This window comes from Chiloscyllium punctatum, chromosome 6 (genome assembly GCF_047496795.1).
Source record: "Chiloscyllium punctatum isolate Juve2018m chromosome 6, sChiPun1.3, whole genome shotgun sequence".
NCBI classification, from domain to species: Eukaryota; Metazoa; Chordata; class Chondrichthyes; order Orectolobiformes; family Hemiscylliidae; genus Chiloscyllium; species Chiloscyllium punctatum.
The window spans coordinates 61,025,064-61,049,119 of NC_092744.1; the positions used below are offsets into that span (position 1 = coordinate 61,025,064).

The 24,056-nt window shown below is 37.2% G+C and overlaps 1 protein-coding gene across 1 annotated transcript in view; it reads left to right on the top strand.

Moving 5' to 3' along the window:
• cul3b (cullin 3b) overlaps positions 1 to 24,056 on the top strand; it is a 60,975-nt gene that overhangs the window by 11,252 nt on the left and 25,667 nt on the right. Inside the window, exons 2-6 of the mRNA XM_072572758.1 lie at positions 10,963 to 11,160; positions 11,474 to 11,587; positions 20,073 to 20,233; positions 23,426 to 23,540; positions 23,693 to 23,921. Of these exons, the coding sequence (XP_072428859.1) occupies positions 10,963 to 11,160; positions 11,474 to 11,587; positions 20,073 to 20,233; positions 23,426 to 23,540; positions 23,693 to 23,921 (817 nt within the window). The remainder of the gene's footprint in view (positions 1 to 10,962; positions 11,161 to 11,473; positions 11,588 to 20,072; positions 20,234 to 23,425; positions 23,541 to 23,692; positions 23,922 to 24,056) is intronic.

A 24,056-nucleotide genomic window follows, 5' to 3' on the forward strand; every position in this document is an offset into this window, starting at 1 on the left:
TCACACAATCCAATGATACGCAGGTTAGGTGAATGGGCCGTGCTAAATTGCCCATAGTGTTATATTCATTAGTTGGGGTAAATATAGGGTAGGGGAATGGGTTTGTGTGAGTTACTGTATGGAGGGTCGGTGCGAACTTGTTGGGCCAAAGGGCCTGTTTCCATACTGTAGGGAATCTAATCTAATCTAATGCCACAGATGCCAAGATGCTTAACATTAGAACAGTGAGATATAGCTGTAGAACTGTAGGTTTTAACATGTTAGAATGCTTGAAAACTCTTGAGTCACATGGGAAACTTGATTTTATATATAGAAGCATGGAATATAATACGTAGAATTTCTTCAAGACATTGAATGAAGTTTTAAGTGCAGTTGTGGCACCTCATTTAGAAAAACAATAAAGGAGTACTGAGAAGGTAAATTTGCTTACAGTATGAGATTAAAGTTAGAGATTATAATTTTGAAGAAAATCCTCAACCAATTTTTGGCTTTTTCCATTAAAATAAAGGCTTGGCATTGTCCAGTAAAGATCTGTGTTAGTAACTAGTGAAAGATTGACCAAATTTGTAATGAGTGGAAAGATGGAGTTTGAAATTATGGGAGATATTTTCAGAGATATGTATTAAAAATGTTTACTGTGAAATACTTGAAAATTATGCAGATGAGCTGGAGACAGATGTGAGGTGAGAATAAGATGCAGATTGTGGACATAAGGAGAAAGGGAGAGACTTGAATATTAGTTTTCAGTTGGTAGGTGTGCTAGAATTACTGCCTCGACTGTCAATAAATGGATGTTGTACCTTTAATTTTATATATTCATGTATATACTGTATGTTTGCAGCTAGCAACAGCCCAAATGTTTAGTTTCTGGGTGACTGCCCAAACACTTGACATCTGAGAACATATGCTGTTGTCATATTTGAGTTTGCTGGAAATGAATTAAACATGTTGCTGCCTTGTATAACCACTAACAGTCAGCAATTTAAAATTTGTATTGGAGGATAGAATATAGCCTTTACCTTACTATGTTTCAATCCAGTGCATCTATTTCAGTGTCCTGGACTATGCAGTAAGTGACAACATAATGCTTGCAATTCAGCTATAAGAATCTTCTCACAAAGATTTTGTGATCCCTTTGCTACAGGTGCCTTTCTCAATGTTTGCTTAAATCTGTGGCCAAGTCTAAGAAGCCTATAGTCACCCAGAATCAATTATGTCATCAGGATTAGTGGTCAATTACTTTGAAGAAAATGGGCAGGAAATCAAGAGGGGAAAGAAAACACTAAATATTAGCTTTTAGCATGTTATTTGAAAACCCTATCACACCTCACTCAATGAGGTGCAATATTTCAAGAACTTTTATACAGGAGATGATTATGTAGCAGTAATGACGTTGTACTAATGTTGCAGGCTAAAGTTTGCAGAGCAGAGGGTGTCTAACTCACAGTTTGTGGAATTTAAAGTCAGTTGACAGTGTCAAAGTGGACACAGAATTGGTTCAGTAGTGGGAAACAGTAATGTTTAAAGGATGTTTATTAGAGTGGATGAAGTTTTTGTTGTGGAGATTCCTGGTGTGAGATTTACATTAATGATCTAGATTTTGAAATGCAAATGGAAATGTTGAAGTTTGTGGATGATAGATAACTTGGAAGCATGGTAAGCTGCGCAGAAGACATTGTAGACTTCAGAAGGCCATTGACAAGTTTGTGGAGCAGGTGGATAATTGGCGAATCAAGTTCAATTTGGAGAAGTGCAAAGTGGTACATTTTGTTAGGAAGAACATGGTGAAGTGGTACAAAATAAAGGATATTTCTGCAAAAAGTGTTTAGGACAGACCTGAGCTGTATATGCGTGCAATTCACGAAACGTGACAGGACTAGTGGAGAGAACAATTGGTAAAGCATACAGCATTCTAAGCTTTATTATTGGTTGCATAAGAGTACAAGAATAAAGAGGTTGTGCTGAACTTCTGTAAGACAATAGTTTGCTGTCAGCTACAGTATTGTGTAAAGTTCTGACTGCCGTACTTTAGGAAGGATGTAAACACACTGGAAAGAATGCAGAAGTAGTTTCTGAGAGTAGTTTCAGGCATAAAAAATCTCAAATATGAAGAAGTTGGGACCATTTTCTTTGGAGTAAATATAAAGCAAAAATTTGTTAGTTTCCTAAATCATAAATGCTTGGATTTAAAAAAAACGGAGAAACTGTTCACAATTGTAAAAGAATCGTAAGAAATAAAATTTGTGAAATGGTGGGCACAGACTGTATTGTAATATTTTACTTAACGTCCGTCATTGTCATTGCAAAGCAGTTGGGAACAGGGAAGGGACAGTCGGAGTCATAGGTAACTGATTTTAAAGTGATTTGCTGAATTACTAAATGTATTTGAAACTTTCTCAGCAAGTGTTTCAAGTCTGGAATGCAATGCTTAGAAATGTGGAGGCAGGGTCAATCAAGGCATTCAAGAGGATAGTTTTTCTGAAATAAATAGAATAATAGATGGTGAACATGAAAACTCTAACTTTTCCTCCAAGTGTTTGATCTCAATTCTTTTTGATGCAGGCCAGCAATCCATTTTTTTTTATGACTACTTTCTGTACCTGTACTCATGTTTTTAATGATTTTCATACGTGGGCAGCTAAATCCTTTTGCTGCTCAACCTAATTACAAAGGGATATACCTTTTACGGTAAGAGGGGAATGTTTAAAGGAGATATTGGGCAGGTTTTTTTACACAGACTGTATTGAGTGCCTGGAATGCACTGCCACTTTTTCTCTGTCCTTTGTCAGGTCCCGGGTCTGTCCCCAGCAAATCTGTTTGGAGAAAGTGCGGACTGTAGATGCTGGAGATCAGAGTCGAGAATGTGTTGCTGGAAAAGCACAGCAGGTCAGGCAGCATCTGAGGAGAGGGAGAATCGACCTTTCAGACATAAATCCTTTTCATCAGGAATGACTGATGTTTTTCCAGCACCACACTCTTGACCCATGAAATCTGTGCATTTTAACTTGACATCATTGGCAGTCTTTGAAATATAAGTTTATTCTTTCAACAATATCACTAATATAGTTAAAAACTGCGGTTATAGTACAAATCTGTGAAGCACCTCTTGTTATATCACACCGATGGAAGAATGAGCCTTCTGTTTTTGATCATTCAATTAGTTTCCAACCCAACTAAGGTTACCTCCAATGACATATATTCTTGTTTTCATTCATAATCTTTTGTGCAGAACCTTATTAAAAGCTGCGTGACAATCTGTCAACAACTTATACTGATGCTCCCTATTGCCAACGGTACTATGTTACAAAAACAAACTTCCAGCTAGATTAATCAAACACGACATACCAGTCATACATCTATGTTGACTCATTGATTAACTGATAATTATCCAAATGCTTAGTGACTGCCATTTTACCAATCCCCATAATTGGTGTTAAAATGTCATAGAGTCAATCAAATTGAAAACAGACCCTTTGGTTCAACTAGTTAGTCCATGGTGACCTTGTTCCCAAACTGAACTAGTCCCACTTACCTGTATTTGGCCCATATCCTTCCAAACCGTTCCTATTTATGTAGTCATGCAAATATCTTTTAAACATAACTTTACTGGCATCCACTTCTTCTGGAAGTTCATTCCACACACTAACTACTCTCTGTGTAAAATAAAATGTTGCCCCTCATGTCCTTTTAAGTCTTTCTCCTCTCACCTTAAAAATATGCCCCTTAGTTTAAATTCCCCCAGCTTAGGGAAAATACCTTTGCTATTCACTTATCTATGCACTTCATGATTTTTTTAAACCTCTAAAAGACCACCCCTCAACCTCCTATGCTCCAGTGAAAAAAGTCCCAGCCGATTCAGCCTATTTTTATAACTCAAAGCCTGGCAACATCCTGGTAAATATTTTCTAAACCCTCTCCAGTTTAAAAATATCTTTCCTATAACAGGGTGACCAGATCTGCACACAGTACTGCAGAAGAGACCACACCAACATTCTGTACCACCCCAACTTGTATACTCAAAGGTCTGAGCAATGAATTCAAGCGTGTTAAATGCCTTCTATTACCAAAGAATTATGCACCTGAACCCCTTGTCTCTCTGTTCTACTACACCACCCAGGATCCAAACAACTACAAACCTGCTGTGCTTTTTAAACATTGGATAGGAAAATTAAACATTAAACTTCAATGACCTAATTCCTGAATGTAGAAGACATTGAGAAATTATGAAAAATTCTATTTTCTCTCTCTTTATTTTTAAATTCTGTTGTATATGGGAGCTGTAAAAGACTATTTGACTGTTCTGCCATTAACTGAGATCATGGCTGATTTGTGGCCTAACTCCATATACCTGCCTATGGCCCATATTCTTTAATACTTTTGAACAAACATTTATCTATCTCACATTGAAAAGTAACAACTGATTTTAGAATTAACTGCAATTTGTGGAAGAGAGTTCGAAACTCCTACAACCCTTTCTGTGTAGAAGCGCTCCTGAACTGTCTAGCTCTAATGTTTAGACTATGCCCAGTGGTTCCAGAGTCCCCAGTCAGTGGAAATGGTTTATCTTTATATATTCTGTCTGTTCCTCTTGATATTTTGAAGACTTTGATCAGGTCATCCCTTAACCTTCTAAATTCTAGAGAAGAGATCATTGTTATTTTGTCTTCCTTCTTTGTAAAATCGAAATAAAGACCTGGATTAGCATGTTCTTGAAATCTGTTATCATATTGTCTGCACCCATTTTGAAAAGTCACAACTGTTCCCTCAACTGTTCTTCTGATACAACTTTACATTTTGTAAAACTTCGCAAAAGATGTTATACTTTTGTTAATTTTGGCTATCTTTAACTAAATACCAATGTTGGATTTCCACTTTTTGTTGTCTAAAGCTATTCAATTAGTTATGAACTCTTATTGTAAGTAATTACTATGGTTGCTTAGCTACTGAAGTGGCGCTTTAGTGTTTAGGAGTATGTGTCGTTCTTGTAATTTACTAAACATAATTAATGCTTCACACTTTTTTGTCTGTAGATTTATCATTAGTAGTTTAGTTCAGTTAACTGTGATCAATTTATTTCTCATTCCTTTTGTTGCTTTTTGAAGTTAACAACTTCAATTTCAAGAAGGGAGAATCGCAAACCAGCTCCAAGTTCAATAAAATTCTGATTTGTTGTTCATCATTAAGTTTAGTGTGACCTGTTCTCAATTTTAAATTATGTTCTTGAAAATTCTGTATAAAATCTAGAAATCAATTGTCATTACTACTAGAATTGGTTTTCGTCTTGTGGAAATAATCTCATTATTTTGCTGTGTTTTTTTTTGATCTCTCTTTATAATTTCCATTTAAATCATTTGGATTTTGAGCACTGAAGGTAATTTCTTTCCAACCCCAACCTTCTTTGCTGTTCCTTAACATATATACGCTACTTTCCTTACCTAAACAGTTTTTATTGCTACTAAAGATTCATTAGAAGCCGAATAATCAAGTTGCCGTAGTTCCAGAAGACCATAGGGCTGTTCTCCCTTTAGTCAGAGACAACTGATGGTAAATTTAATCTGAGGGTTACCACACCTCAGGTGAGTGGCAGAGTTGAGAAAGCAGGCCCTTCCTGATAATGTCAACCGGTGTGAGAATTGAACCAGCTTTTGATGTCACTGTGCATCACAAACCAGTTGTGCAGCAGCTGAGTTAACCGGCCCTTCATTTTTAATATTCTTGTCACAGTTTTTAAAAATAAAATTTAAAAATGCTAGGAGGCACTAAAACTCCGTTGTAACCATCAAGAAAATCTTGGCATTTGCTCTAAGTTTAATTGAAATGTGATGCCTTAAGAAAAAGGAAAATGTAACTGTTCCAATCTTGGGGGTAGTGTGTTAAAACAAAGGGGTGCTGAGACTCCTCAGCTGGTCTGAGCTGCTGTCCTTTTCCAGGTTCATGCCTGTTGACAATATTTGTCATAGTTTTGATTACAGCCATGACCTCTATATTCCACATTTATTAATTGAATTTGAACTTTACCAGTTGCTGTGGTGGGGCTTTAATCCATATCCATATCTTCAGAGTTTTGGAATACGAGTCCAGTAACATTACAACTATGCTACTGTCTCCCCATTTAGGTACCCACATTTCAAGTGTCACATTTGCACTTTTTTTTACACCATTGAAATTGATGTGAAGTTAGACAAAAACAAATTATAGATGCACATGACGGGAGACAAGATATCCTCATCTTGATTTATCTATAAAGCCCAACATTGGATATTTAACAGTAGTTAAACATTCAAACTCTAATGCACTGCCAGCTTACACTTCAGTACATTATTAATGTTTAGCATTCTTCCACGTAGTACGCAGTTCCTATTCTTGCATGGTGTTTAAACAAATTTTTAAAATATGCATGATTTCAGAATCACTTCAGAAAATTGCACATTGACTCCTTGATTTAAAGAAGGCAAGAGAGAGAAAACAGTTAACTGCAGACCTATCAATCCTAAATTAGTTGTGGGTAAGTTACTGCAGTCTGTGCTGAGTGCAAAATGATTGGGACTGACTGCTGTAATCCAAGCTATCCTCTTGATTATTTACCACCCCACTGATTTTTTTTGTATCATTTATGAACTTACTGACCAACCCTCCAGACAAACAGCAAGGGCCCCAAAACTGGAATGCACATCTGTTCAGAGAAATGCTCACAATTATTGCCCCTGCTTCCTGCTACTCAACACATTTGTCAAATTTCCTTGGATCCCCTGGGCTTTTACCTTTGATATATGTCTTCCATGCAGAATCTTATCAAAGCCTTGCTGAAATCCAAGTAGACTGCATCAAACACCTTGACCTTCTCTAAGTGTCTGGTCACCTCTTCAAAAAATGTTTTTATTTAAATTCATTAATGTGATGTAGGCATCTCTTACTGGGCCAGCATTTTTGCACATATTTAATTGCCTTTGAATTGAGTGGTTTTCTTGTGCATTTCAGAGGGCAGTTAAGAGTCAACCACATTTCAATTATCTGGAGTCATATATAGGCCAGATCAGGGAGGGATGACTGATTTCCTTCCCTCATTTATATGACAATGAACAATGGTTACATGACATCTGTCGTAGTAGAATTCAGATTCCTGTCCACAGAACATTACCCTGATGGTCTGGATTAGTATTCCAAAGACATTAATGGGAGGTAGTAGTGTAGTGGCGAAGTGTACAAGATTTTTCAGAAACCATCAGTAAGATATCTCATGAGCCTGCCATTTTAAAAAAAATGTCAGATCCACTATGTAAGGGGAAACAGAGTTAGATGCATAAAATAAAAACAAAATATACTGTGGATGCTGCAAATCTAAATTAAAAACAGAGACTTGGAAAAACTCAGGTGCAGCAGCATCTGTATCAAGAGAAGTATTTAGCAGAAGTTTCCTTAACTTTTTAATGGCAGGTGACTCTGGATTTAACACAAATTGGAAACAGAACTGAAGTGTCACATCTCCAGAAGCAGTATTGAATCACCTTTTGTTCCCTACATTCATTATTTATTTGGAATTTTTACAAACACAATATCAACATTTGCTGATAGCACAGAAGTAAATGATTTCTAGTAGACGGACAAAAGAGTAGCAGATGCAGTTAGATCATTTTTCTCACAGAAGGTGGTTTATATGTGGCCTGAGGAAGTTGTAGATACAGGCAAAATCACAATATTTAAAATACATTTGGACAGGTGTATGCATAGGAAAAGTTCAGAGGACAAACTCTGGCAAATAGGACAAGTTAGTTTAGGAAACTTGGTCAGCATGGATAAGTAGGATCAAAGGGTCTGTATCTGTGCTCGATGACTGATCAGTCTGTGGATTGTGGAGTGTGAAGTCGGTGTAAGTTTAGTCATATCTAATTAACATTTTGAGGTCATTAAGGATAAAGAATTGTACATCACAAGCTACCAGAAGGCATTTAGTAAGGTCAACACAAAAAAAAAGAGGAAAATTTTAAGTTTACTGATTTGGATTCAACCATGAACGTGAATTGAAAGTTATTTTGAATACATGTAGTTTTGAGGTAAAGCAAATCTATTCTGATTGGCAGACTGTGACAAATGGTGGTTCTTGGGGATCTATAGAGGGCCCTCTTTGAGAGTTGAATGAAGGCATAGACAGTTCAAGTTTACAGTTAACACTTCAATGGATAGCCTATTTGATTAATTCCATGTGATATCAAGAAATAGCCGAAGGCACTGGATGCTACAAAGGCTATGGAATTAGCAATGATTAGATTAGATTCCCTACAATATGGAAAGAGGCCTTTCGGCCCAACAAGTCCACACCCTCCGAAGAGTAAAACGTCCAGACCCATTCCCCTATCCTATATTTTTCCCTGACTAATGCACCTAACATTATGGATAATTTGGCATGGCCAATTCACCTGACCTGCGCATCTTTGGGTTGTGGGAGGAAACACACTGTCGCCCAAGGCAGGAATCAAACCTGGGTCCCTGGAGCTGTGAGGTAGCAGTGCTAACCACTGAGCCACCCCTAATTTGATATTAAAGAGATGTGTTCTACAACAAGTCTCGACCCTAACCAAGCTATTCTAGTACAATTCTGAAATTGACATCTTTGCAGTAATGTAGAAAATTGCCCAACTGTATTCGTCCACCAACAGTAAGGATAAATTAATACATCATCCCTGTACACTCTGTCAACACATTGATGGAAGGATTGTCAACAATTCTATCAAGTACCATTACTCAGCAGTAATCTGCTTACTGATGCTCAGTTGTGTTCATCTAAGACCAATCTGCTCCTGATCTCATGACAACCTTGATATAAACACAGACATAACAGCTGAACAGAGTTGAGGTGAGAAACTCAGTAGGTCAGGCAGCATCTGTGGAGAGAAAGCAGAGTTAATATTTTGAGTCTGATGACTCTTCATCAGAACTGATGAGCAGACCTGAAGAGAGTTGAGGTGAGAGTGATGCTTTGAGAAGTCAAAACATGAGTTACTTGCTGCAAACCTGACATCGAGGCAGTTTTGGTTGACTGTCATTAAGGAGCACTTTGGGTGGGAACTCCTCAATGGTTGGTGTCCTACATCGACAAAAGGAGATACTTTTGGTTGTTGCAGATCAATCATCTCACTTCCAGAGTATCGCTGCAGGAGTTCGTATCTTCCCTCAATCCTAAATTCGAAATGGGAACGTTCACTGAAAGTTGCACAATGTTCATCGTCCGTTGTGAATTTTCAGATAATTAAGCAAATTTTGTCCATATGCAACAAGATTTGGACTACTCTACATTAGGCTTGGGCTGATAAATGCCAAGTGACATTTGTCTGGCATGTGTGGGGTGCAATGAGCATCTCAATCAAGAGAATAATAGCATCTCCATTTCAGCGTAACCATTGCTGACTCACTCATTATCCAAATCCTGAGTTAGTTATCATGAACTAACCACATAAATATTATGGCTAAATTAGGACATTAGAGGCTGGGAAGTTTGCAGCAAGTAACTCTTGTTTTGACTTCTCAAAGTCAAGAACAAGGCACAAGTCCAGTTGCCTGGATGAGTGCAGCTCCAATGATACTTGAGCTTTATACCATCTATAAAGCAACTTACTTGATTGCACACCATTTTCAATGCAGTCGTGTGAAACTATCTTCAAAATGCACTGCAGAGGGCTCCTTCAAAAATGCCTTCCAACCTGTGACCTTAGAGATCAGAAGGAAAAGGGCAGCAGTTGCGTGAGAACCCCTGTACCTTCAGGTATCTCTCCAAGTCATACACCATACTGACTTACGACTATACTGCTATTTTTTTCCACTGCTGCTGAGCCAAAGTTCTAGTATTAGAGCACCCTTTCTTCTTATAGCATTGTTGGTGGATCTATAGATGGACTGCAGCAGTTCAAGAAAGCAGCTCACCGCCATCATTTGCTCGAGGGTGATTAAGAATTAGGGATGGGATATAAATGCTGGACTATATAGTGATACCCATATTCAGCAAAAGAACTGAAAAAAAAATCCATTGTATCACTTTTTCTAATGCCCTCCTGGCTGACCACCTCCTTGTGTTTTTTTTATACATTCAAACGTATCTGAAGTTTGCATTAAGTCTCACTTACTCATCTCCTTTTTTGGCAACAATTTGATTTTTAAACTTCTCCTCCCTTCATAGCTGAGCACCTCACTGACTCTTAATGTCCTCCAGCACTTGATTTTCTGTAATCCAATCTGGCTTCCTGTACGGATTCAATTTTCGTTGTGAAACAATACAGAATTGTATCTTCAGGTGCCTAGGCTTTAAACTCTCGTGTTCTCTGCCCAAACCCCTCTGCTTCTACCTCTCCAGGATATGTTTTAAAACTTGATTCTGACCAAGCTTCTAGTTACCTTTTCTTACTATCATTTTATGTGGCGTGGTGTGCACTACTGTATGATAACATTTCTTTGAAATGTCTTAACCTTTTAATATAATGCAACTTTTATCACCAGTTATCTCGTTTCTGAAAATAGAAACCAAATAGCTATGGTAAGCAAAGAATTGATCTAATGGCACTAGTATGTTTGGATGAGCATAGTTACCCCAGCAATTTGGACTTATGGCTCTTGGTACATCTTGCTTATAGCACATTCAGTACTTTGGAAAATGACAACCTTTAGTTTTTGAGATGGATCACCATTGCATAACCCGAGTGATCACTTGAGTGATGAATTAGGAGCTGGCTGCTACAGGTATATAAGGGCTAATTATAATTATCCTGCCTGTCCTGAGCACCCCCTTCTTCCACTGGCTCATTATACTTTTGCAGCAAATGAAGTGTTAGCGTAGCCTTTGTTAACATAGCTGAGATCAGAAAAAGTTCTGATCTTAGGAATGTTTTTCATAGCTTGTAGCTAATTATTATTCAAAGTTTCAAAACTGACAACCTGATTTGACAAAATGTTAAATTTGTATATTTTCTCTTGCAGATGACTATGGATGAGAAGTATGTAAATAGTATCTGGGATTTACTAAAGAATGCCATCCAAGAGATTCAGCGCAAAAATAATAGTGGGCTCAGCTTTGAGGAACTCTACAGAAATGCATATACAATGGTATTACATAAGCATGGTGAGAAACTATATACTGGACTGAGAGAAGTTGTAACTGAACATCTGATCAATAAGGTATGTGCCCTTGAGAAACGGTTTTTTTAAGTAAGTGCGTGGGATGTTTTAGAAGTGGAATTTAAGTTTGTCATGATTTCATAGTTAATAGATTATGTAAACAAATAAAATTTTGCTTAATCACTGAATAATTCTGTTTGGAGGAATAAGTGTTTACAATCATTTCCCTTTATTGGTAAATTCTGGAAGGTAAAAGGAGATTGTTTTTGGCCCAGTGTCTGTCTGCAGTATTACCGTTGGTTATCAGTAGTTTTACTTATGGATGCTCATCAAAACATTACCCATAAAAACTAACTGCATATTTCTTTTTCAGGTACGGGAAGATGTGTTAAACTCGTTAAATAATAATTTTCTACAGACCTTAAATCAAGCATGGAATGACCATCAGACTGCAATGGTGATGATAAGAGACATCCTCATGTATATGGTGGGTAGGCTTGATAAATGTCACTTAAACCAATACTGTTGTACATTCTTCCACTGTATTTAACTCACTTTTTAATGTTGGTAAGGAATGGTGATTTTTAGGAAGCAATCAGTGAATGAAGGATCTGATGGAATTATTTTGACAGTAGAACTCATTTGATAGTTCCTGTTTAAAATTACAGCACTTGTTTGATTTAGCCATTTAATTAGCCATTTTGATAACCTGTTTATGATCTATAATATATTTTGTTGAACAGCCTGTGAGGCACTGCTGTCACATTCATGCTACCTCTACAATTTACACATGCACTTGACATTGAGAAGCCGCTCATCTGTTCAAAGACTGTTTCTGTCTCAAGCTTGCTGCTCATAGGTTCATTAGTGAACCTGTCAGCGGGGAATGTGGAAATAAAACAACCTGTGATAGGTCAGCAACAAGAGGTTTAACAATGTAAGTACTAGTGAGTTTACGGAAGATTTGTAGCTCAGGTTGAGGTTCTTGATGTAGGTTTGCTTGCTGAACTGGAAGGTTCATTTTCAGACGTTTCATCACCATAAGAGGTAACATCATCAGTGAGCCTCCGGATGAAGCACTGGTGGTATAGCCTGCTTTCTGTTTGTGTTTAGGTTTCCTTGGGTTGGTGATGTCATTTCCTGTGGTGATATAATTTCTTAATTTTCTTTTTTTTGGGGGTGGGGGGGGAGAGAGGTAAATGGGGTTGAAGTCAATGTGTTTGTTGAGAGTGTTCTGGTTGGAATGCCACGCTTCTAGGAACTCTCATGCATGTCTCTGTTTGGCTTGTCCTAGGATGGATTTTTTGTCCCAGTCGAAGTGGTGTCATTCCTCATCTGTATGTAAGGATACTAGTGAGAGTGGGTCATGTCTTTTTGTGGCTAGTTGATGTTCATGTATCCTGGTGGTTAGTTTTCTGCCTGTTTTGTTCAATGTAGTGTTTGTTACAGTTCTTGTAAGGTATCTTGTAAATAACATTAGTTTTGCTTGGTGTCTGTATAGGGTCTTTCAAGTTAATTAGCTGCTGTTTTAGTGTGTTGGTGGGTTTGTGGGCTACCATGATGCCAAGGGGTCTGAATAGTCTGGCAGTCAGTTCTGAAATGTCTTTGATGTAAGGGAGAGTGGCTAGGGTTTCTGGATGTGTTTTGTCTGCTTGTTGGAGTTTGTTCCTGAGAAACTGGCAGACTGTATGTTTTTTGGGTGCCATTCTTTTTGAATACGCTGTGCAGGTGCAAAGAATGGGTATCCGATGAACACAGTCTGCCGATTTCTCAGCAACAAATCCACACTAGCAGACAAAACACGCCCAGAAACCCTAGCCACTCTCCCCTGCATCAAAGACATCTCAGAAATGACTGCCAGACTACTTAGACCTCTTGGCATCATGGTAGCCCACAAACCCACCAACACATCATGGTAGCCCACAAACCCACCAACACGCTTAAAACAGCAGCTAATGAACTTGAAAGACCTTGTATAGACAAGCAAACTCATGTCATTTACAAAATATCTTGCAAGAAATGTGACAGACGGCAGAAAACTAAACACCAGGATACATGAACAGCAACTAGCCACAAAATGAAACGAACCACTCACTAGTATCTTACATACAGATGAGGAAGGACACCACTTCGACTGGGACAATACATCCATCCCAGGACAAGCCAAACAGAGGAGAAAGTGAGGACTGCAGATGCTGGAGATCAGAGCTGAAAATGTGTTGCTGGAAAAGCGCAGCAGGTCAGGCAGCATCCGAGGAACAGGAGAATCGACGTTTCTGGCATAAGAAGGGCTTATGCCCGAAACGTCGATTCTCCTGTTCCTTGGATGCTGCCTGACCTGCTGCGCTTTTCCAGCAACACATTTTCAGCACAAACCAAACAGAGACATGCATGAGAATTCCTAGAAGCATGCCATTCCAACCGGAACTGTATCAACAAGTACATTGACTTGGATCCCATTCACCACCTCCTGCTAAAAAGAACAGGAAATAGTGTCACCACAGGAAATGACATCATCAACCCAAGGAAACCTAAACACATAAATAGAAAGCGGGCCATGTCACCAGTGCTTCATCCAGAGGCTTTCTGATAATGTTACCTAGTGTAGTGATGAAACATCTGAAATCTAACCTTCCAGCTCAGTGAGCAAATCTACATCCAAAGCAAGTACTTTTTGGTGAGAGGTTTGCCAGGGTTGTTGGGTAGAGGCTGAGGCTGGAGAATGGTGGGAGGTGGTGGAGAGCAAAAGTGGCCACGGATGAGAAGACAAGTGGAATTATCAGTTGACAACCAGGAAGGCATGGAATCACTGAAAGTAACTAATTCCTTGCACCCAAAAGAGAAAATGCTGGAAAATCTCAACAGGTCTGGCAGCATCTGTAAGGAGAGAAAAGAGCTGACATTTCGTGTCTAACTGACCCTTTGACAAAGGGTCAGTTAGACTTGAAACGTCAGCTCTTTTCTCTCCTTACAGATGCTGCCAGGCCTGCTGAGATTTTCCAGCATTTTCTCTTTTGGTTTCAGATTCCAGCATTCGCAGTAATTTGCTTTTACTAATTCCTTGCAAATAGATGTAGAATCTCTTGCTTTAGTTTGCTTGAGTCCTGTTACCATGTGGAGCAAGAATGTGATGTAGTGTAGTAACTGCCTGGTTAAAATGTTCTAGCCTTGTGCAAATGTGAAGGAAATGTGTTAGTTGGTTGTAGGTAGATGTGCTCAGAATAATTTGTGTGTATGTGTATATAAAGGTATTAGTTTGAAAGAACTTCTGACAAATGCCTGTTTCCAATTTTAAATACTGTGTTGTCCAAAAAATTAATGTTTTCCATGTTTGTTGATGTGGTTTTACGCTTTAAAAAGCTTTGGTAATTATTAATGACATTGATGAATCTCTTTCTGCTTCTGTGCAAGTTCAAATAGCACACACATCAGTACAAATACAGAAGGTCCAGTTATATCTTGACTGCATCATCTAATAAATTAGTGAGCATGAGAAATGAGCCACTGAAAATCAGAAAGTTGCTTCCTTAAAGTCAAAAGTAACCCTGGAAAAAATCTCAGAACCTTCCAAAACAGAATTGACCCCAGCACAAGATATCATAATTTCATTAGAAAGAAGCATACATTACATTGGTCATGATTCATTCTCTCCTTTTTCTTGAAACAAAGGACCCCACTCATTTTCTGTCTGTTTACGGTGCACTCCTGATGTTGGTTTACAGAGATGACAACTTCCATGGTGCATTTCTCATGATCAATTCAAACTTGAAGGGGTGAACAGATGGGTGGGCCTCTTCTTTGAAAATTGAAGGCTTTTATAATTCTAACCCATTTTATGTATGCATTTATTGATATAATCTTTCATGAATTATGTGTTTAAGTAAGACCAGATATTTTAACATTTCACGTATGCCAAAGTTTTCTCTAAACACACCAATTCTATTAACTGAACTGCAATTTCCTAACTTAAATCTCTACTTTTCTGAAAATCAATATTTGATCAACAACTGTGTCTATAACCTCTACAGTCTTTCGTTCTCAATGAAAACATCAGTACAGTTTCTATCCATTCCACAATTTTTGCTTGATTTCACTTGGGATGCTGGAAATTATTCCAGTATATGGTCTCCCTTCATCTTAATTAAATTATCCTTTGTTGTTTTAGAATATATCTCATTCTTCCATTAGTCAATTTCTTCCAAATTTCTCTTTTGCAAGCACTGAACGATGTTTCTGCCAATTTCTTATTACTTTGCAGTAACTTGCTATTCTCTACTCATAGTTTGTTCCTTTTGGGGGTTCTATCTTCCATGTGATAATTTTTTGTAGATTGTTTTCAGTAATTGCTAGAAACACTTGCATTGCACAGCATCTGTGGAGAGAGAAACACAGTTAATACCCTTTCAGGTTGATAATCGTTTATCAGAATTGGATGATATTGCATGGAAGTCTGTTGAATGGATGGTGCTGCATGTTCAACTGGTCAGTGATAATGCATAGCCTACTCTAACTGTTTGTTTGTCTCTCTTTAAATTGTACAAATGCTATCCACTTCAACTACTATTTCATGTATCCTGTTGGTTAGTTTTCTGCCTGTTTGTTCACTCTAACTACTACCTGCATAAAGAAGCTTGTCCTAGATTCCTCATCCGAATTAGTGACTATCTGAACGATTAGCAGCTATTCAACAAGTAAAGAGCAAGGTAAAAAAGGACATGACCAGACTAAAAGGGAGAGGTCTTGTAATGGGCTAGAGAGGAGAAGATTTTATATGACAAAATCAGTAGTGCCAGTCAAAATGATGTGGTAATCAGAAATAAAAGGTATATGTGAGGTGTTATCCATGGTTCCAGCAGAGGAATCTGCTATGAGAAGTGTAGCAGAAGAGTAACACATCTCTGATATGAGGGTCACACAGTTGATCATGTGTCCCTCTTATTTGCATATACTTTGTACAATTCCATTTTTATCTCAATTGATGTTTCTTTGCCTGGCAGAATTTGCTCAATATTTCATCTGTTTCTCTCACCAACCAATAAAATTCCTGAGACTCAGCTCTTAAATTATTTTAGATTGTCCTGTAAAACTATAAGGACTACCCATAGAAACGCACCCAACCAAATTAGTTATTAGCAATTATGTAGTCATCTGGTTGGAGTCATACCTGGCAGAATGGCATAATTCTGCTCCTATATCATATGGTCATCCAATATATGCCATCTACAAGGTGCACTGCAGCAACTCACTCAAGGCTTGTTCAACAGTACTTTCCAAACCTGCCACCTTGACCATGTGGAAGGCCAAGGGAGCAGATGCATGAGAACACCACCAGCTGCAAGTTCCTCTCCAAGCATCACAATATTCTGATTTGGAACTAAATTACTGTTACTGGGTCAGAGTTCTATAATTCTCTTCCTGATACTACTGAGTGTAACTTCATCACAAGGACTGCAGTAGTTGGAGATTATAGCTCCTTCTCGAAGGCACAATAAATGCTGTCCTTGTCATCCCGTGGAAGAGTATACTTTTAAGAAAATTGAGAACGTTTCTAGGCTGTTATGTCATGCTATTAAACAGTAACAGTTTTACCAAAAGAGTAAACTAAAAAAGGATGTCCTTTAAGAGATATCAAAAGATACTGTCCATTGCAAAGATGCTCAGAATTTAATGCCGGTTAGTTTGGCAGAAAATTAGTTTGTGCCTCTAATGTTGACCTCCAATCTTTGCTGCAATGTTCGTACTACAGTAGAACCATAATCAGGGGTTGAGGCCCTTTTAAAGGAATATATGTTCCTGAAAGTGACTACTAATTGGTTGCACTGGAATTTTTTTCTTTAACTCTATCTTGTACGTCTAAATTAAACAATTGCCATCAGTGTGGGATATCTTAGTTTTAATATCGCATTTGGTATTATTCATATTAGGAACTAATTAATGAAGCAGTGTAAGTTGCCTTGCATTGGCGCTTTCACCTGTCCTTGTTCAGTGCTGTGAAGTATAGGTTCATCTTTTCTCATGGTACTGAGCAGACTTTGGTCAAAATTGGCGGGGCAGCATAATTGCCTGAACATGGCACTCTATTTCTAGTGCTTCTCCTCTCCCAATTTCTTGACCATTCAATACTTGTCCACCTGGTTTCCAGTGCAGCTGACTTCCATTTAGTTTCACTCTGCAGATTCCTCTTAGATATTTGTTCCTCCCATTTATGTATTGATAAACACCAATGAGTTTTCTACCTTAGCATCAACTGTTTTTGCTCATTAGTAGTATATAGTTTTAAATTGTTGGTTATTGCATTAGGTTGCTGGAAGAAATCCGGCATGTATCCATTTAGTCTTAGCTGTGGCTAGACCGAATAGGTATTTAAAAACTCTAAATATTCCATAGACTTTTCAGCACAGATGCCAACTATTTGGCCTAGTTGATTTGTGCTGGAATTTATGCTTCACATGAGTCAGTTCCCAATCTGCAGTTTGTCACCTTTATCAGCATTTTCTTCTATTTCTTTCTCCCTCAAGTGACTGTCTTAATTTCCCCTTGTATATAAGTTGGCTGTTTGCCTCAGCCACTCCAAAATGATGGCAAGCTCCACATTCTTATATCTGGATGAAAGAAATCTCTCATAAGTTCCATGTTGGATTTATTCTTATGCCTTTATTTTTATTTACTAATTTTGGATTCTCAGTCAAATGAAAGCATCTCTCTGCATCTAAGATGATTCACATGTCTAATATCGGCATTTTTGATTACTCGGTGCTGAAAAAATTTAATAGATTTCTTTCATTGTTCATATCTCAAATAGCAAGTTTTGAGAAGATTTGTAGATCAGGTTGAGGTTCTGGATTTAGGTTTGCTTGCTCATTTTCAAATGAAAATGAATGTCCACATTAAAATTTAGTTGTGTTTTGGGCTTAAAATATGACTAATTTTTTGTATGTCCATCTATGAAGTATCATGACTTGCATAAGAACATGAGTAGGCCATTTGGCTTCTTCCAAAATTATATTTAATGACTGGTATTTTAACTCCATTCCCTCCCACACAACCCTTTTCCCCAGCCTCCATCTTTGCTCCATGTCCCCTTGGTACTACTGCTTAACAAACATTTACCATTCTAAAGTTTCAAAATCTGAGTTTGCGTAGGATTCGCATAATTTTGGGGGGGTTATCCAATATTTTATATAACCTTAATGTGAAAAACTCTGTTCTAATTTGATTCATGCAATGTGGCATTCAACTTTTAAGGCAATACCGCTTTGCTTCTGGGTCCTTGCACCAAAGAAATGTTTTTTGTTATCTAATTTTGTCAACTCTTTTATCAAATATTAATAGTTGTTTTCATTGTTTATACCTCAAATAGCGAGTTTTGAGAAGATTTGTAGCTCAGGTTGAGTTTCTGGATGGAGGTTTGCTTGCTCATTTTCAAATGAAAACTAACCTCCCAGCTCAGCGAGCAAACCTACATCCAATAACTCAAATAGTTAAGATTAGATTAGATTACTTACAGTGTGGAAACAGGCCCTTTGGCCCTACAAGTCCACACCAACCCGCCAAAGCACAACCCACCCATACCCCTATATTTACCCCTTACCTAACACTACGGGCAATTTAGCATGGCCATTTCACCTGACCTGCACATCTTTGGACTGTGGGAGGAAACCCACGCAGACACGGGGAGAATGTGCAAACTCCACACAGTCAGTCACCTGAGATGGGAATTGTACCCAGGTCTCTGGCGCTGTGAGGCAGCAGTGCTAACCACTGTGCCACCGTGCCACCCACAAATTAACTATTCAGTTCTCAGAATTTTAAATACTGGTGACTTGGAACACTTTAATTTAGTTTTTGTTGTATATGTTTTGACTTAATTGCATCAAGATGAATTTAAATATTCGTTGAAGCCATTAAGTCTTGTGTTGAATTTTGTGAATTTTTTTTATGATGTTGATTAAGCACTTGACTCTTTCAAACTAGCAAGCAGGTTGTAATTTTTAATATGAAATATTATTATTAACAAGATGCTGGTGCATAATCTCCAACACTTCACTTGTGCTGATGGAAGAATGGCCAAGAAACACCTAAATTAACAGCATCAAAAAGCTATTTATTTTGTCTCTTTTGAAACAGTGGCAAGGGCCAGGGTTGAGATCAGTCGATTTTAAAATTTGAGCACCTTAGACTCAACAAACGTGGTGTTCTATTCTAAATTATAACAATAGAAAATGTCTTTCTCCACAGTTGTACGTCCAATTTGTAACTACTCTATCTCTTGCTTCCTACCTTTTTTCCCCTTTTTCTTTCTCTCTCTCTTCCCCCTTTGTTTTCGAGCTGAAATACAGTCTGCTAAGATTTCTTTTTGTAACAGAAAAATGACCTATTTAAGTTTATAGTAACAGCTTGAAAATGGGCTTCCACCTTGAGAGTGGGAAGAGTTATGTGTTGGTTATTTTCCATGTAATAAGAAATTTAAACTGTTGATCTTGCTGTGAAAAACGATTCTGGTCTTTCATATACTGAGGAATCTCTATTATCCAGACGACACAAACGGGGAATATTTTGTCGGATAATTGAATGTTTGAATAATCGAATGCCGGATAGTTTAGCCAAGTGTTGGAACCTCGCGATCTTGCTGGATAATCCGAAATTTGGATAACCGAATGCCGGATAATCGAGGTTCCTGTGTTTTTATAATTCCAGCTTCTGCTTTGCACTATGCCTTATCTTGATGATATGCCTTTCATTTCACATTAGATAAGGATATGTTGAATCTTTAGTATTATAGCACTTAGTGCACATTTTTAAGGTTCCACAAATTATGCTGTCGTTTGTTAAAAAGTGAACAGAAGAATTTGCTTGAGGCCTCCATTATATATAAGGAATATAAATTCTGAGGTTTACTTTAAACAGTTGTAAAGATACTGTGTGAAACTTCGGCCAAACAACTATCATTTTCATTTTTGTTCTCATTGCAGGATCGCGTGTATGTACAACAGAATAACGTAGAGAATGTTTACAACTTGGGGTTGATCATTTTCAGAGATCAGGTAGTGCGCTATGGTTGCATTCGAGACCACTTACGCCAGACTCTTCTGGATATGATTGCAAGAGAGAGGAAAGGAGAGGTAGTAGACAGGTAAATTGAGTCAGTCACTCATTAGTTGGTTCCAATTCTAAGTTGCGTGTTATATCACTGTACATATTAATCCATTTCCTTTTGTTTTATGAAGTTTATTAAACTGGCTAAACTTATTAAACTAAAATGTTTTTTACATTTTTGTGAATTTGTATTGTGCTTTTGAGGTATATGGTCAAATTCATTTGTTAATTACAGAGCTGTGCTGAACTGTCATGAGCCCCATAGACATTGATGCCTTTAAACTCCAGGGATGGACAATAAATGTTGGCATAATCAGTAGTGTCCACATCCCCAGAACGAATTATTTTAAAAACTAAATTCCCACCATTAACTTAAAGGAGTTGCACACCAAGAAATCAAGTTTCAAAACTTACTTTTAATAAACTAACTATGTGCAAAATTAGCAAATAATTCCTAGCATGCAATGAATGCTGTAAATAACAGAAATGTTCGTCTTACTAATTCCTTAACAGTTCTGATATATCCATGCCACTTTCATACAGTCTTTCAAGGAAACTGACCGCAGCCTCTGCAAGTTTACAATGAATTGTCATCACCCTGTGTCAGTGAATTGTAATGCTGAGTGACCTTTAAAAGGGATGTCCCTCAGCTTTTGGGGAATTTCTAAATCTGCTGTCAGGTGTAAGATGCACATAGGTGACTTTTCCTCTCACCTTTGCAAGGGAAATCTTTCCAATCTTTATAATGTCTCTGACAAAAGTCTTTTCTAAGAGCATCCAAAGAATTTGTAGCCACCTTTTGTCAGTACTGTAACCTTTTATCTCTCTCTCTCTCTCTCTCTCTCTCAAAACCTGAGAGGACTGACAGTCTGTCTGCAATTAGCCTAACTGCTCTTGCCTTTGTCTTCCATTGTGAACATTTTATACCTTTCTCGCAGTAAGTTTCCAAATGGGCCCCAGATTCCATAATAACCAAACAACAGACTTGTTGTCAAGTGGAACATAATAGACATGTGACTCTCTTCATTGGTCCATTTTGTCTTAACTTGAGGAGGTTTATAACATTGCAAAAACTTTAAGTAACATTTCAAAATTAAATTAGAACAGAATTATTTTTGAAATGTTGACATTTTTGTAGACATAATCTTCACAGTTCCATTTCTTGACAGTTATGCTAATTATTAATTTGGTTAGGTCCAAGAAGGTGACTCCTATGGAGTTTAGGAAAATCTTTCAAGTAGCAGTTCACTGACAAATGAATACCACATGAGAAAAAATTCATTATCCCAGATTTATCTTTCACTTCAAAAGAGAATATCAGAATTACTTTTGGAACCCATTTCAACTTATGAAAAGCCTGGACAGTTTTGTATCTTAGTAAGTGTTGTTTGCTATAAGCAGCACAGTAATTGCTGTGTTCTATTTTAAGTTTATGGATAAAAGAATAGGGAATACAGGAGAAACTTTTTTTTCAAATGAATTTTAAATGTGTATGAAAGAAATTGCTAGCAAGAGTGCTAAATCAAAAGGTCATTATGGTCTTCAAGAAGGAAATATCCAGATATTTGTTGACTGTTAGGGCTTTAGAAGTATTAGAAATGCAGCAAGGAAATACAGTACCATTACAGTAGACAATTTGGGCTGAACACTGTGTACACTCACCTGAAACTTTTTGTGGGTTGTTCATATGTTTGGAATTGAACAATAATGTAACAATATACAATTTACTTGTATGGTACATGTTTTATAATTAACAATGGCCTAGTATCAACACTTAAATCTTTTTGTTGTGTAGCGCCACTTACATGAATCTGTACAATCCCTTAAACTGTCTGTCCCTCTGACTGAGGACTTGCATGTTTTTCCCTTTTCTTGCTCCAGTTGGCAACTGTTCTTTCAGGTGCTCAGGCATTGCATTGTGTAAATCTCAATCCTTGAAGCCTATTACCTCAACATGTGGTTTTTGCCATTCAAATCTGCATTCTTCTGGATATCTAAATTTTCTGCACAACCTCCGGGAAAAAAAATAATAAAGTGGAACAGAACCATAAATATCTTCACATGAGTTTCAGCTAGGTGTTTTCATGTGTTCGTTAGTTAAACTGGAGCTATTGAAATTTATTACCACGTTTTACAGTTTTTGAGTATTTCAGACATCGGTTCTGCGAATCTACTGCCAATATATTTGTTGACAAAAGCTACATATATTAATGACAGCTAGAATTTTGTTTTAAACAAATTCTGCATTGCTTAGATTTTGCAATGCATATTTAATAACAAAGCTTTGAACGTTTATGCATCTTTTTATTTGCTGGGATGTAGATTTTATTGGTTAGGCAGCATTTCTTGCCGATCCCTGATTGTCCTGGACAATGTGATGATGAACTGTTGCCTTGAACTGCTGTGGAGGAGTTAAGAGGAGGCCAGCTTAAGTTTTGTTAAAATGCTAGAATTCTGACGCTTTCAAACAATACTTCCAATCACATTCAGTTTGATAGTTCCTTTGCCAATGGTGATAAACTCTTGCAGTCCTAATCAAAACTAATCAGTCGGCTAACTGTTGAGTACAAAGCTGTGCAGTAGTACAAATGTTTTTCAGTTGTGATCCTTAAATTGATAGCTTCATAAAGTATATTCATTATAAATTGTTAATTTGTAAATACCTAGTGGCATGGTATTATTTGTGTGATTATTGCTCCACTTGGTGCAATCTGGCTTTTTAGAAAAGAAGTAATACAAATCCAGAAATTGGTGTGGTTATCTTAGAAAAGAATCTCTACAGTGTGAAAGTGTATTTGTCTTGTGTTTGTTTCATCATTGCACAATGTTTTCAGTCTTTAGTCTTCAAAGAGTTTCCTAATGTGATGCAAATACTTTAACAACCATTAATAGTAGAGATTTACTTATACAATATTAATTTTGAGTATAACAGTACTATTTTTGCTAGCTTGTGGAGCAGAATGCTGTTTGATGGACCAGATATTTTACTGTTTATCAGATTGAATATTCCACTTAAAGGATTGTAGATTACATTATACCTAGGGAGTCTTGACAAATTCAAGCTTGCTCTGAGAATGCGCTTTTTAAACGTAATATTCTGCAACAGTTTTAAATTTTAATACTGTTATGTTGTATGTTCTGATCTGTTCAGTATTGGCCTTTTTTTTCTGATACATTCCAAAACAATCTTTGTAAGTAACCTGTTCTTATATTTTCTTTGTTTGACTAGAGGTGCAATTCGGAATGCCTGTCAGATGCTAATGATTCTTGGCTTAGAAGGTCGATCAGTGTATGAGGAAGATTTTGAGGCTCCATTTTTAGAAATGTCTGCTGAATTTTTCCAGGTATCTTTAATTTTGTAGTTTATTTCAAGGCTAATTGTTTTTAATTGTGATTTACTTTCAATAGTTATTAGTAAATTTAAAGTGTTAAGAACATTTCTGTAATGCAAATCTATTTCTGACTTTAAAATGGTCAAATATTTCTCTTTACGTAGATGGAAAGTCAGAAGTTCTTAGCAGAGAATAGTGCATCTGTATACATTAAGAAAGTGGAAGCACGGATTAATGAAGAAATTGAACGAGTCATGCACTGTCTTGATAAATCCACAGAAGAACCAATTGTGAAGGTGGTGGAAAGGGAACTAATTTCTAAACACATGAAGACTATTGTAGAAATGGAAAACTCTGGCCTAGTCCATATGTTAAAAAATGGAAAAACAGAAGGTGAATTCAAAAGGGCATTTTTTTTCTCATGTGACTTCTACTGCTCAGTTTACATTTCATTTTTGGGGATATATATTGTCAGAATTCAAATTTATATATGTTTAAATTAATTTGTGCTGAGTTTATAATTGCTAT